Source organism: Tiliqua scincoides, chromosome 1 (assembly GCF_035046505.1).
Source record: "Tiliqua scincoides isolate rTilSci1 chromosome 1, rTilSci1.hap2, whole genome shotgun sequence".
Lineage (NCBI taxonomy): Eukaryota > Metazoa > Chordata > Lepidosauria > Squamata > Scincidae > Tiliqua > Tiliqua scincoides.
Window position 1 is genome coordinate 81,567,474 of NC_089821.1, and position 15,074 is coordinate 81,582,547.

The window sequence follows — 15,074 nt, forward strand, 5'->3', positions numbered from 1 at the left end:
GGATCTAGTGAAAACTTTTAAAACCCAGCCTCCTCCCTGTTAGTCTGTACTGTCTACAGATCCAATTTTATTCCCAGGCAGCCCCCAGGCTGCACCAGAACTGGGGGGCGGAGATGGCAGCAGACTTTGCAGCTGAATCCTATGCCCCTACCAACCTGCAGAGCCCTATATAGGCCACCTTGGTTCTGCACCAACAAAACAGCGGGCACAGCTCTGAGGAAACCCATTGGGGCCACCACTGAGGTTTTACACACAGGAAGGGGACTAACGTTTTGCAGGCATAATTACATCAACTGAACCACCCCAGGAAATGTTTTAATATCTTTTTGTAAATTTTGCCAACCCACAATTGAAACATGGAATTCTCTGGCCACTTAAGCTTTTTCCCAGTCATGCCAAAGTCAACATATAGGAGTATCAAAGAGCCTCACTGTACTCTTTACCAGGTTACGATATATATATATTTATTGGGAATCTATGTTATTTAAAATAATAATTCTTAAAATTAATAGCCTGGTTCAGATGTCACACAAACCCAAGACTGAATTCTGGCTTTCTGCAATGTCTCCTGGCCTTCAGGCACAAGGAGAGGAAGTACAGGTCCAGCCTATTTATACATGTAGATTATACAAGTAGATTATGCACTGCATAAAGATTTTTGGGATTTTTTGCCCCAATGCATGTGACATCATGGTGTCCAAATCAGGTGATCCTCACTTACTCTAACCCACAGTTTGCAAATAAACCAGGACTTGAAGCTGAGGCTGCAGAAGAAGATGGAGCCAGAAGTGAAAATCATTGTTTGTCCAGGGAAAGTCCACATTCTTTCAAGATAACTTCTAAAAACACTGCTGCTTGAGAAACACTAAAAGGTGTTTTGGTCCCTAACACCAGGGTTCCCACAGAGCTGCACAATTACACTGTATGAAACTCAGCAACCTGGAAGTTTATCCAGTGACAGTAATGCAATGCCATGCAACACTGAGCAGCAAGAAAAGGGATCTGCACAGCAACACAGGCCTAGAGCATGCTGGTCCAACATGGACTCCGAGGCCCTTTCTTGGCAGCTCCCAAAAGCCCGGCCACAACCCCCCCCCCCACGTCCTTCTGCTTCAGTAGGTTTTCAGTAGCTTTTCAGTCTCCCTGCTGTGCTGCTCCAGCTTCATCTCTGGAGAAGGAGAAGCTGGAACAGTGTAACAGGAAGTGAGAAAACCCCCGTTGTACCCACTGCCACCTCCGCTGGTTGTCCTCTTCCGAATCACCTTGACAGCTCAGAATTTGGAAGTAATTGGTGGTGACAACATCATGTCACCACCAATTACTTCCAGACTGGCACAGCCAGAATTCACGCAAGGGTCCTGCAGCTCTACAGCTGCCCAAAGTTGGATCACCCTGCCTTAGAGGGAATATAGCCTAAACACCATCCAAATCCCACAGCATCTTATAGGAATGGGTTGAGAATGAATTCAGTGGTCAAGAAGAGAGTTTCGCTTATCTCTGTGGCATACCATAAATTCTAATCATTCAGAATAAAACCACTGAAGAAAAAGCTGGGAATGAGTGGCTGATCTCCTGTTTCCACAGCAGTGCTCCAGGTTGAAAGACACCAGTAGAACACTCACACTTTCATCATGTTCCTTCAACAAAAATGTATTTTTAATCAGTTATCGTTATTTATAGCACTACAACAAAAGAAAATACACAAATTTTTCAACAGTTAAAAAAATCCTTGACAAAATTCAGAAGAAACAAGAAAGAAAGGACAAGTCTAAACAATTCACTTTCAGACACATCTTTCAGTCTCAAGGCCTGTTTTGAATAGAAATCCTATGCTTTTTCCTTCAATTATCAAGTGTGCTGCAAGTTAAGATTTTGGGAACATGAAATCAAACCATAAGCTTGCCAGAAACATAACATCTCATAAGCAAAAGAGATTCAAGTTATGGCTCTTACTCCCTTCAGTGTACATGAAACTCAGAAAATTAAAGACTAGTAATAAGTCCATCATTCAAGAAGCTAAAAGTAAATTCTACCTAAAAAAGAAAAACAAAAATGTACAGACGTGCCCCTGTATCCACGGGGGTTCCATTCCAGAACTCCCTGGGGTTAACTGAAACCGTGGATATGAGGGAATGCCTCCCCACCTCCGGAGGAACCTGAGCTCCCCTTGCTTCTGAAGGGTCTTTTGAGCCTAGCAGAGGCCTCGTGCATCTGCCTGTATCTGCCCACAGCCTCTGCTGGGCTTAGAATGACTGTTGGGCGCTAAAAACCGGAGGTAACGTTTTTATGCCTTTAAAGGCATTATGAGGGTGGGGGAACCCCTGGAGGGCTTCCTCAGCTTTCCTAATGCCTTTTAAAGGCATAAAAGGGTATGCACTCTCAGTTATCAATGTACTACACAATGGGTAGGCTGTCTTCAGTCTCACATAGACTATAGTTTTTAACTAGCAACATGGGCTTCACTAATGCTTTCTACAAGGAGGGAGAGCACTAATGCAAAAACAAAAAACCCCAAAGATTTCCCAGAAATATAGTTTATAAACTACTAGCTGAAGTACCTGTTCTTTGAATGGATTTAAAAAAGTGATTACTTTCTACTTTCCTATTGATGCTCTAACATCTACAATGTAGTGTAGCTACATGGCTAGTGTTTTGTTTGCAGTTTTATGTCACGTTTGCTTCTCTCATGGGCGTATTAAAGGGTTAGTAAACCAAATAGCTTGGTGATATTAGTGCTGGAGGGTAAAACAGCAATCTTGCCTTTCATCAATGACAGCCTGTTTAAGGGATTGCTCCAAGGACTTATTGACAGTCACTGCAAAAGCATATTGGGTGGGAACTGCAAACTTTTAAAATTGAAAGGGTAACCTAAGAAGGATTGGGATACATGGAATCAGTATAGTTTCATCTTCTGCACATCCTATTAAAAATGTAGCCTTAATGCCATTGCACCTGAGGACCTTGATATTCAGGGTCCTCCACAACTCACAACTTTTCAGTGTGAAGGAGGAACAATTTTACATGGAGGATCATTTAAGAACTGCAATCCAGAAAAGAGATTCTGAAAACTTGATTCTGTTGTATAAAGTGAACCATAGCGCATATGGAATTGGGAAGCAGGGGTGGGAAAGGGAGAGGCATCCTGGCAGTAAAATGTCTTGGGCCAGCTCTGTGAACCTCACACAAGGAATCTTTCACACCCATCCCCTCAAAGATTCACTTCCTGAAGGGCAGGGGGTCCTCAGGAATGGTATGGGATGTAGTATGGCAGCTGTAATAGAAGGAAAAAATTCTTAGAAACCAGGCAGAGACACCTTCAGCAAGTGGGGAGATTCCTTGCATGAGGTTTGTTCTGCTTCAGCAATTTGAATTAAAACTCACTAAAATTACACCTTTTTTTTTTTAAAGCAAGTTGTCTTTTGCTTTTGCTTTTCCAGTCCCATGATTCCTGGGACATGTCATAAGAACATAAGAACAGTTCCACTGGATCAGGCCATAGGCCCATCTAGTCCAGCTTCCTGTATCTCACAGCAGCCCACCAAATGCCCCAGGGAGCACACCAGATAACAAGAGAACTCACCCTGGTGCCCACCCTTGTCCTTTTTATTGCAAGCTTCTCTCATCTAGAAGAGATCAGAAGTCTTCTTCCATTTCATATTTATCATTGAAAAAATATCTGAATAACTATGCAAATCAGTTTATGCAATTTTTTAAGAAATCTGAACAATTTATCTGCAAGTTTGAGTTTTTTCACAAGTGTTTTTTCACATTTCACTTAGATTAAAAAGTCATTTTATCCAACATATTTTTGAATGTTGCAAATACACTGAAAGAAAGCTACTTCTAACTTCTATTGCAAATATCAACCAAAATCTTTTCATTGACTTACAGGTACAATAAATGGAAAATCCAGAAGTGTCACTTGAGAAAATGGACTTAGAAAAAATTTTTCCCCCTCAATGCAAAACACACACAGCATTGCATTGCTTAAGTAAACTGAACACAATAATACTGAGTATAGCAAATAGGAATAAGCAAAAACATTTTCTTTATAGGAATACAGAAAAAAGTATGGCTCAGGGTGACAAGGAGAACCAAGTCCAAACACCACCTAAGATTAGTTTGATCATAAGCAAGGAAACAAACATACCAAGAGCAACAGGATATTTGAGCATGTAACTCCCCTGTGTACTGCTGTGAAAACAACATTCTCTTTTGCTTTCTCAAGGTTTATATATGCATACCAAATAGTAAACATTAGCACTTTATCAGATATGAAACATTTTACCAAGCAACACCCATCATACTTGCAAGCTCTGCTTTCTGAAGAGAAAAAAAAGATGAAAACTGGCATCTTAGTCCAAAAGAACTATTTGTCTAAATATTTACAAAGATAATAAAAGGCCATGCACCAAAATGCCAAAAACCCATTGAAGCCAAGCCTGTTTGCAGAATGTGGTTTTGCAGTAGAATTTTAAAACAAATCAATATAAAGTAACTCTTTTGCTTTAACTTTGGGCCTTGTTTATTCTAAAGCTGAAGTTCTCACACCAACAGAATTTGCTATTTTATATTTTTAACATAGGGTGCAGATACCTAGGGGTTAGGCATTTTGGCCATTATAGTTTCAGAAACGTGAATCTGTAAACCAGGGGTGCTCAATAGGTGGATCGCGATCTACCGGTAGATCGCGAGGCAAAATAAGTAGATCGCGGAGTGCCGACCCCCCCCTTCAGGTGCCTCTGGGAGGAAACGCCGGGAGTAAGGCCCATTGTACTCAATGGGGCTTACTCCCAGGTAAGTGTGGCTAGGATTGCAGCCTCACAGCCTAATCCTAGGCATGTCTACTCAGGAGTAAGTCCTGTTATACTCAGTGGGGCTCAAGGTACACCAACATACATTGTACACATAAATGTTATATGTTATGATGGCGCGAACATTGTAAAAAAAAACTCTGGTAGATCTCCGAGCCTTGCTGGGTTTCAAAGTAGCTCTCGAGCCAAAAAAGTGTGAGCACCCCTGCTGTAAACTATTCATCCAATAATATGTTGTCTTCTAAGCTTTGTTCACATTCATTAACAGTAATTTGGAAGGGGGGGGAGAGAAAAAACAAAGCAAGGCTAAAACGCACACCTAAATTCCTCTTCTAGCATTTCTTGAAGTGCGTATGTTAAAATAAAAGCTATATAATTTGGCCATGTTTGGGAAACAGTTGCTTAAGCACACCAGCAAAGATACTCAAGGTATACTCACCAGTATGAATCTTCTCATGTCTCTGTAGCAGGTACTTCTGTATGAAACGCATCTCGCACTGACTGCACTGAAATGGTTTTTCACCTTAAACAATACAATTCCACATCTGTAAGTTAAAAGCTACAAATATTTGTTTCTAACAAATACTGTTGAGAAATAATAGTGTAATCTATTGGAACCCAGCATCTGAACGAATTCCAAAATATTCAGTACAAAAAGCCTGTCTAGTTTAGACTATAAGTCTAAACTATAAGTCTTGGCTATTAATTCTGTCCCATGAGACTGGAAAGCTAACAGAAATGTGAAACTCAGCAGCAAAGTCAGACAAGAAGCTAGAATCTTCACTATTGTAAAAGGTAACACTAAGCATCTCTTTCAGTTATCCAACCAAAGATCCTTCATGGGCCAAGTGAAATTCCACAGCTTATTACACAAAGAAGACAACATTAGAAAATGGATTACCTGCCAATTCATTATATCCTTCTACAAAAAGCAAAGAAGCATAGTAAAGTCTCAAACTAATTCCAACACTAATTTTTTTCTGGTATTTTTTGACACTTTGGTGCATGGAATACCTAAGCTTCGATGCCATGTTTCCTGCACTTGGAAATTTAACATATGCATTATTCAGTACATTATTTAAGACTCAGCAGTTCTTCAAATAACAGAAAAGGTCATTTAAATTTGAGAAGTACCTGTATGAATGAAGACATGCCTTTGTAAATGGTAGTTGGTTCTAAAGGCAGCATTGCAATGTTCACAAATGTGAGATTTGGTAGTTTTCAGACCAAGTGATCCATCCTCATTTATCGTGAGTATCTATTTTTTAAAAGGGCAAAATTCAGTCTTAAGCTGATGAAATTTTATTAGATCCAAATGAACCAAGGAAACCAAGTGCTATTAGCCAATAGTACAAGACCAAAAACATGTCAACCAACTATTTCATTAGGCACCATAGGTAAACTTAATCTTTTCAAGGTTTATGATATATATGAACAAGTGAACTTCCTTGAACATCCCTTTCTCAGCATGCTGAACTTATGAAGGACCAATCATGTGAGAAGGGAGACAAGGAAGCAGAGGCATTCATCAGGTCTGGAAAAGAGGGAAGAAGACAGAAGAAAAGGAACTTGGGTGAGTGATAAGACAGATTAGAATCAAGGAATTATGTGAATCCTCAGGATGATTTGCATTATGCTTTATCCATCAACAGAAAACTAAGACTTGAAGAACTTGCCCACAAAATGAAACAACATCATGGTAGCCACTGGAAAAAAAAATTAGATAAATTTTATTTTATTTCATTCATTACCCAAATTATTTGGTTTTTCTAATTATTATTAACATGTACCAACTCCGTGGGTTACTGGATAAGAGAAAAACTGTATTTAGGGTGCCTGTCAAAAAAGTTTGGGAAACACTGTTCCACATAATATTAGGAATATTTAAAGAACCACCACTAAACTCAAAAAAGAAGGCATGTAGGCTTCCTCAACATCCTCAGTGCATGAATGATACAACTATATGAAACTAACTTCTAATTAGTGCTACATACTAATTAGGGAAGACTTAAGGAATTGCAAATTAAACAAGAGCAATTTTGAAATGGAGCAAAATTCGCAAGTGATTGTTTTGAACTCACTAGGGTATAACACTGAGATTCTTAGGCTTAAAATCCCATACTTGTCCCATAAATCCCATATACACATGTGCTCCCTAGGCTATCATTCTCTATAAAAACTAATGTGGACAACCAATTTGTGTTTGAACTGGCAGACATCAAATGAGTAGCAGGAAAATTAAAATCAAAATTAGATGTTCCATAAGTATAGCTCAGGTTTTGGCATAGCAATTCAAAAGTGGGCATTTTTGTGGAGGTTCAATGAGAAGAAACTCAAGATGTGCAACCATGAAAATCTACACTTTCTAAATACTATTATTTCCAGTTTACAAGATCATGTTAAATCACTAGGCTGCCGTTAAGATTTTAATTCAATCTTACCTTTGCTGGTGAACGCTGTTTCCTTTTCTTCTTCTTTTGCATATCTAACCCTTCTCGTATTAGCTTTTTGTCCCTTTTCTGCTGATCTGCAACATCAGTAAAGGTAATCTCTTGTTTCACGCTGATCTGCTAAAATACCAAGTGCCAGTATTAGATAACATATTAATTACATGTAAGAGGCATTTGGATGATGTTTAAAACAATGGCAATACATTTGGCATTATTTTCATCTCCTTTTTGCTGCACTGTTTGGGGGAGAAAAACCATGAATTTTTCATTTATACCTTCAAATTATACCTGCTTTTATTAACTGTGCCATTTTATTACATGTGCCATATATAATTACACATTTAAAATAAGATTTCACTGCGAAACACAAATTATAATTGCCTCATTCATCTCTGTGACGACATTGAGGACTGCTATTTTAATGGGAGTCCTATTTTAATGGGAATGGACTATTTGGGACAGCAATGGTAATGCACAGGCACTTGCCAAACCATCTGGCAAGCACCTGCATGTTGCTATCTCTGCCTCAAATGGCTCCAATGACAACTGGGAGGAGCAGCTTACTCAGGGAGTTACGGCACCTGCTGTACTTACCATGCTCCCCCCCAGCTACAATACTGGCCACACTTATAATTTTCCCACCACTAACACACCAGTTACTAGGGAAAACATAATGCATCTTAGTGTTTGTTAAATGAGGAATTGTAGGTGTAATTATAAAAATGTCTAGACTAGAGCATCTCAGGACACAGGTTCTCCCTTGAAACTAATTTTAAAAAATAAACAACAAACTGTGGCTATTTTAGAGGGGTATTATTTCACACTGCAACCCACCTCAAGTTTTGCGGGTGGTTCTCTGTTCAAATTGCCAGGGCCTTGTGTGCAGGGCCAACCATGGACCTACTAAACTTCAGTTAGCTTCCACTGAGCACATCTCTTGGCCATCTTGTTTTCCAAGCAGATTTTATAGACCTGAAGGGGCCTCAGGAAATTTTTTGAGAGGGGATTCCCTTGGAGAAACCTCAAATTCTTGGTAAATAACAGAACTCATAAGAGGGTACAAAAGATGGTACATCTTTTCACTCCACTGGTAAAAATATGGGAATGATTCTAGTCTTGGACCCCCTTCTGCAGGGTTTGGAAATGGGGGTATCCTGGAGACATATTGCCCCAAGAAGGGCAAGACATCATGCATACCAGCACATGTACTCCAATATGCGAAACAGACATGACCCATTGTTTCAAAAGAGCCTTCCCTTCAGGGGAACCCACTTCCTTGGTTGAAGAGCAGAACAGCAGAAAACATGGGAGGGGGGAAGGTGTGAGGAAAAAAAACTCAGAAGTTTTTTGTAGAAGTTAGAATTATAGAAGTTAGAGCAGGGAATACAGAATGGTATATGCCCAAACCAGTAAGTTTCCTGCACTGAGAAGGGCAAAGCCTCAGGGAAAAACTCTAGCCTTTTTCAGCAGGCAAGTAATGCTGAATTTCTGCAGACCCAGGAAGCACGTTGAGAGATGATTGGAGATATGGAAGGAGGGATTCGTGTGACTTGTGCCACAAAGAAACCCTGGATTGCACTGAATAAGTGGTCAGAAACATCATGCAAGTTGAAACCCATGGATATGTATTTTCCCACAGAACAGCTGAATGTTTGGTCTGGGCCTAAGTAATGATTAACTTTCCTAGGATAAAACCTATCAATATCTATTCCTATGTTGTCTGTTTCTAAGCATTAAATTCTTTTCAAATACATTTTCTGAATTCCCATAATCCTCTACAATAAAGTATTGTCAATGTGAAAATGATTCTAACTCATCTGCATTCCTCACATATATAAAATTAAAGTTGTGAACTCAGTCACTTTTAAAGTCACACGTTAATGCCAATAATAAATTGTGTTAGAAGTGCACAGGTTCGCCACCAGACCATTTCTATTAATATCACAACAGCAAGATTTTTAAGCAGTTATTGCATGATGATATAACACACAGGATGAACACAGACATGCAAAATCAAATAAGCAATGTCTACATAAGTTTTGCATTTAAAACTGAACAAAAATACCTACTAAGGGAACGTGTCTCGAGGTAACCAAGTTTTTGTTAACAGCATTAGGAACAACCAAGAGAACTATAAAGATTTAAGGCTGTCTGTTTTGACATAATCCCCACCCACTAGTTCTGGTCATCCATAAACCTGAAGCAAACTACACCTATCACTATCAAAAAGTGAAATAAGATAATCAAAAGCCACTAAGCTTTTCAGACCTTTCCTCAACTCTGTGCAAAACTCCGTGCAAAACTCTGCTAAAGAAAATGCTTACAGGAACATTAACTGCATACTGAAGCCCTTGAGGAAGTCTGTCATGTGCCTCCATCTCATCATCATTTTTCACCGTCTCTTCGTGGACCATGAGTTCATCGTGGGGGATCATTTCTTGCTGTCGAAGTTCACTTTCTTGTAACACTTCATCTGCAGAAAGAATGTCTTGGTGTGCCATAGCCCGGTCTTGAAGCACTGCTTCTTGCCGTTCCCCTGAAACAGCTGACTGGTCTGATGCAGCACCCATTCCAACCATATCCCTGGATGACTGCATTTGCTCTATGCTACCACATTTAAGAAACAATCCTCCCAGCTTATCTTCAATGTTCATTCTTAAGTGCAATAACCTACAAAGAAAAGCTAAGTTAGCAAAATTGAGCAAAGTATTTAAAAATTACTCTTACATTTTATACAGTTTTGGACAGATAGACATATGCAGAGACAGAAATGCTCAGGTCTCATTAACACTAGGTGGTATTCAAAACATTAAGAATACTCCTTGAGAGATTGAGCCTTCAAGTTTGGTCACCTATAATGCAAGAAACATGACTAGAAAAGCCTGAAAATAGAATGTTTGGAAATCTCTTCCTAAAAACGAGGGACAAGAAGGGGACCTCTGAACAAATAAGGTACTTCAAGTCACCCACAGAGCTGAAATCTGGTACATGCCTAGTCCAACACATACTGATTACTAGCTAAGTCTCAAAATACGACAGTTTTGTACCTAAGACTCAAAATTTGGGAGTGAAGTTTACCTCAGAACAGAGGCTTACATGTCAGCACAGAGAAACCAAGCCACACAAAGGGTGGAATTTGAGAGTACAGTATTGGAATTCTGTTGTCTTTTCAGGCTTAGAATTGGTACACTTCTAAAGCAAACACAGATCTATGACTACATGATTCAAACTTTTTCTAGCATAGAATATATACACAAGCATTTAGTTTTCACTGTGGCATTTTTCTCAGAAACTTGTAACTGCAAAGGAACTGTCAATAATGACAAATTTACCCATTGTAAGTAAGTATGAGTATATGCATGAATTTCAGTTAACCTTGCAGCTGTTGCAACTCAACTCACAAGAAATTTTGAATCTTTCGAGTCAAGTCACAAATCATTTTGAGAAATGAGTTGAGTAGTGAGTCAAGGACTTCCCTGAGCAAAAGTTCACCTTCCTCCTTGCCTTCCTCCTCCCCTCAGACCCCCTAGTCCTACCTCCCAGAACCAAAAACCTATCCTCCCAGCATGACTGCTGCTGTAGTCACTCTGATTATCAGTTTCCAGATTGCCTATAAAGTCTTCAAAGCAACGTAGAAGCGACAGCAAAAAAAAAGAGGTAAACAGGAACACGCATACTAAAGAGAGTTGGGACTCATGTCATTTCAAGTCCCAAATCTATGTTCGAGTCATTGGTCCCAAGTCTCAAGTCAAATTGGGATCAGTGACATCCATGACTCAAGCTGACTTGCGTATCCAAAAGTGTGGTTTTGCGCAACACAAGTTGAGTCAACCTGAGTCGAGTGCCCATTCCTGGTTAACAGCCCTAGGAAATCTCATATCAAGTGCTGAGTTCTAAAAGAGGCTCATAATGTGAGCATATGGAGCTACTGTTTGTGTTCATTAAGCTTCCTGATGTGCAATTCTTTCACTTCGCTCACTAAGAAATTATGTAGAACAGTGTTTCTCAAACTGTGGGTTGGGACCCAACAGGTGGGTCACAAGCCAATTACAGGTGGGTCCCCATTCATTTCAATATTTTATTTTTTAATATATTAGGGTTAGGTTTATTAGAATTTATGCTACCATGGTACGTGACTGCATTTGGGGTAATATTACAGACCTGTACTTTTAACTGGCTTCTCTGCATATGCTTGTAACAAAGATAGTCATTGGGACTTATTCCTGGGTAAAAGTGGGTAGGATTGCAGCCTAGGATCATTAAAAATTTTCCTGCTTGATGATGTCACTTCCAGTCATGACATCACTTCTGGTGGTTCCTGACAGATTCTCATTCTAAAAGTGGGTCCCAGTGCTAGATGTGTGAGAACCATTGATGTAGAAATTTTCACTGAGCTAGAGCTCTAAATTTTGCTCCATTAGTCCAATTACTAAAACACAAACCAACCAACTAACCAACCAGAACATTGGTTAAAAAATCTCTTCTTTAAAACACAAGCCTCAAATTATACTCTGCCCAAAGCTTAAGGTGACTACATGTGACTAAGAAAGGTGAAATTTAGTATACATGCAGTTTAAGATACTCTGATTACTAGAGATGTTAGAGATGGGAGAAAAGACATTTCTTGCTTGAAATGAAGGGGTATGAAGTATTTCTGGAAAAAAACTTGAGTTACTCCCATATTAGTTTAGTAAAATACAAACGCTGACTTTCTAACTAGTATGCCCAATAAAACCTACAGTGCAACCATATGCATACCTACTCAGACACAAGCTCCACTGAGTTCCATAGGACTTACTCTCATGTAAGTGCAAAAAGGACTGCGGCCTTAATTTTTTAAAAATCTGAAACATTTGTACATCTAGTCAAAACAAGGGTCTCAATGCGTACTCCCAATATTTTTTTCATAGTGCTCCATAACTTGAAATCAGAGACCCATACAGTCTAAGACAGTGGTGTTAAACATAAGGCCCGGGGGCTGGATGCGGCCCGCAGAAGTTTTTTATATGGCCCTCAGGCTCTCAGCTGCTGAGCAGTGCTGAGGAGTTACTAGGGCCACCCACAATAATTGGGCTCTCCAATATCTTGAAATATGATCAAGATTTGTGTGTTTTCTCTTCTGTCGTTTGCAGCTAATAGGTTCCTAAGTGAGAAAAGGTTCTTATTTTTGATTATGACTTGTTTAATGACATCACTTCCAGCCCTTATTATTATTATTATTATTATTATTATTATTATTAACAGTATTTATATACCGCTTTTCAACTAAAAGTTCACAAAGCGGTTTACAGAGAAAAATCAAATAACTAAATGGCTCCCTGTCCCAAAAGGGCTCACAATCTAAAAAAATGCAAACGAATACCAGCAGACAGCGCCTAGAACAGACAGTGCTGGGGTGAGGTGGGCAAGTTACTCTCTCCCTGCTAAAAAAAGGAGCACCCACTTGAAAAAGTGCCTCTTACCCAATTAGCAGGGGTAATAGCAGGCATCATAAATACTATGCGGCCCTCAGTATAAAACGGGTTTGACACCCTTGGTCTAAGAGGACACTGTGATTAATAGAAAAGTGTCAGAGATCTTTGTATAGCCTTCCCTTCAAAAACTTTTACTTTGCTCTACCCTGGAATGCAGCTTCTTGAGCAAAAACAAAATGCACAGGTGCAATGAACTGCTGGATTGTGGCAGTTCCATTGTCCTTCACATACTTGCATTGACTGAACTTTCCAGTGTGGGCAGAACAGACAGTGGATTGAGAACTGGAGACCTAAGGCCAAGAAGCAGAGGGGACAGTCCTGTGTGAACAAAGAGGAAGACAGGAAACAGAGGAACAGAGATTCCAAACATATCAAATGACTGGGGGAAAGACTCACAGATGCTTCAAAGGCATTGAGAGTGGAAAGTGGAGGAGGAAACAGGCAGCATTCAAGGTTATGAATTTCCTTGAATTAACACATGGATCTCTGGCTGTGGCTTTTGTTTAAATTGCCATTAAATGAGCAAAATACCTTCTGCTCTTAACCAAACCTTTACAGGTCTCATTTTGTTCTTTTCTCCATTACTCCTCATCTTGGATTCTCCATATCCACTCTACATGCTCTCTTGATCACTCCCTTTTCCATCCATGCTTTCTCTTCTGTCACTTACTGCCACAGGCAAATTATAGCTGACAGAACAGCTTAATCATCATCATAGGGCAGGGAATGGGAAATTTCCTTGCTTTTTCTCTTTGCTATGGCTTCTAAAATTAAGAGTTGGCAGCTTACCTTAAAAAAGCATTTCCTGAATCAGTCAAAGACTGGTGTATATTGCCACAAAGCAGTATAATCAAGAAATTCAACTAATTTAAATTACAGAAAGCAAACAAAATAAGATGTCTAGATAACTAAATAGTTTCTCCCAGATTATAACACTGCATATTAAACTCCTGGTCCTGATTCTTATTGCTTTTGGAAAGTTAAAAAAAACCAGGAGTGGAAAAAGACCTCAAAGCAAAATGTTATGCTGAAACAGAATTCCTCCAAGTCTAGTCAGAAACTTCATCAAGATCTGCCTGACTTGGAAAGCAATAATAAAAACAGGCTCAAAAAGCCTAGCACTGCTGCTCTGGATACTGTCCATGCCCACACATCTGAGGTACTGGTATTCACTTGTTGCTACTTTATACATAAGTACACATGGCACAAGATAAGAAAACAGAAACTGTTTTCTAGGAGTATTTTTAGTAATGCTGTTGCCAACTGGCACATCTCAGGTTTGGGAAGGGAAAAATAAAAGGTGAGACCATTCCTATTTGAAATTCCTTTTTTCACATATGTTTGTGAAAACCTAATTAAAATAATCAACAAACGTTACATTAAAAATTGATGAAAACTACTTAAAGTCAAATCCAAATTATTACAATATGGAGAATAAAAACATGTTTCAAGCTTAAGCTTAATATTTCTTTAAAGAAAGTTAATTCTGCAGAAGGTCACCTCCAGTGAATTGTATCTACAAAAGGTGATCCAAGAACAAGCTGACCTATGACAGAATCCTTGATATTATACTCTATTATTGTAAGTTAACGTGCTTATTGGCATGTAACAACTTTTAGACATAGATTTCTTTCTAGCCCTTAAAAATTCTATTCTATTTTCTATAAGTTTCTATTTCTAATTTCTAAATATATTCTATTTTCTTAATACTGTAATTTCTCATTGGCTAAAGACAAAGAGAAGAATATTTTAATATGTTCATACACATACTAACTGAGCAAACTCCTTCAATTTCCTTGGGCAGCTGTGTGCAAGATGACCCATAGTGGTTGCACAGTTTCAATCTCTACTACTCTGATCTTCTCTACTGTAACGTACTAGAGCAGTTTTCTTCAGTGGTGCCTCCAACCAGTTTTTTCAGTGCTTTCCAGCCAAATAAGAATATAAACACAAGAAGATTCCAGGAATCATAGTTTTACAAGAATCTGCATATGCTTTGGTGGTAAACTGTTACTATGTATATTCTATACTCAGCTAGAAGTATGTAGGATTCACAGTCCAATCCTGAAGCTGGCGGCTCTGTCAGGTGCAGTGGTGCCAAAATGGATACTGCTGCATCCAACAGCACCGCCAAGGCCACTGGAGGTCTCCTTTCCTCCCCTTCCCCCGGGGAAAGCCCCAGGCCCTGCAATGGGGCTTCTCAAGTTTGTGCTGGCTATTTTGCAGGTCTCCACCCATCCCTCATCCCTCCCACACTAGTTCCTCCTCCAGCTCCACCCTCAACCCCTCCACTGCTATCCAGTGGTCACCTTACTCCAGGTGCTCCTCCAGCATTG

General features: G+C 39.4%; 1 protein-coding gene across 4 annotated transcripts in view; it reads right to left on the reverse strand.

Moving 5' to 3' along the window:
• Positions 1-15,074, reverse strand: part of ZNF148 (zinc finger protein 148) — a 52,596-nt gene that overhangs the window by 13,403 nt on the left and 24,119 nt on the right. The window contains exons 2-5 of one of the 4 annotated variants that reach the window (XM_066611838.1): positions 9,589-9,737; positions 7,256-7,384; positions 5,949-6,072; positions 5,254-5,337 (exon numbers count right to left, since the gene is read on the reverse strand). In XM_066611838.1, coding sequence (XP_066467935.1) covers positions 5,254-5,337; positions 5,949-6,072; positions 7,256-7,384; positions 9,589-9,699 — 448 coding nt within the window. In that variant the 5' untranslated portion in view covers positions 9,700-9,737. Of the gene's footprint in view, positions 1-5,253; positions 5,338-5,948; positions 6,073-7,255; positions 7,385-9,588; positions 9,935-15,074 lie in introns of all 4 variants that reach the window. The other 3 variants (XM_066611836.1, XM_066611835.1, XM_066611837.1) reach the window with 3 other exon arrangements.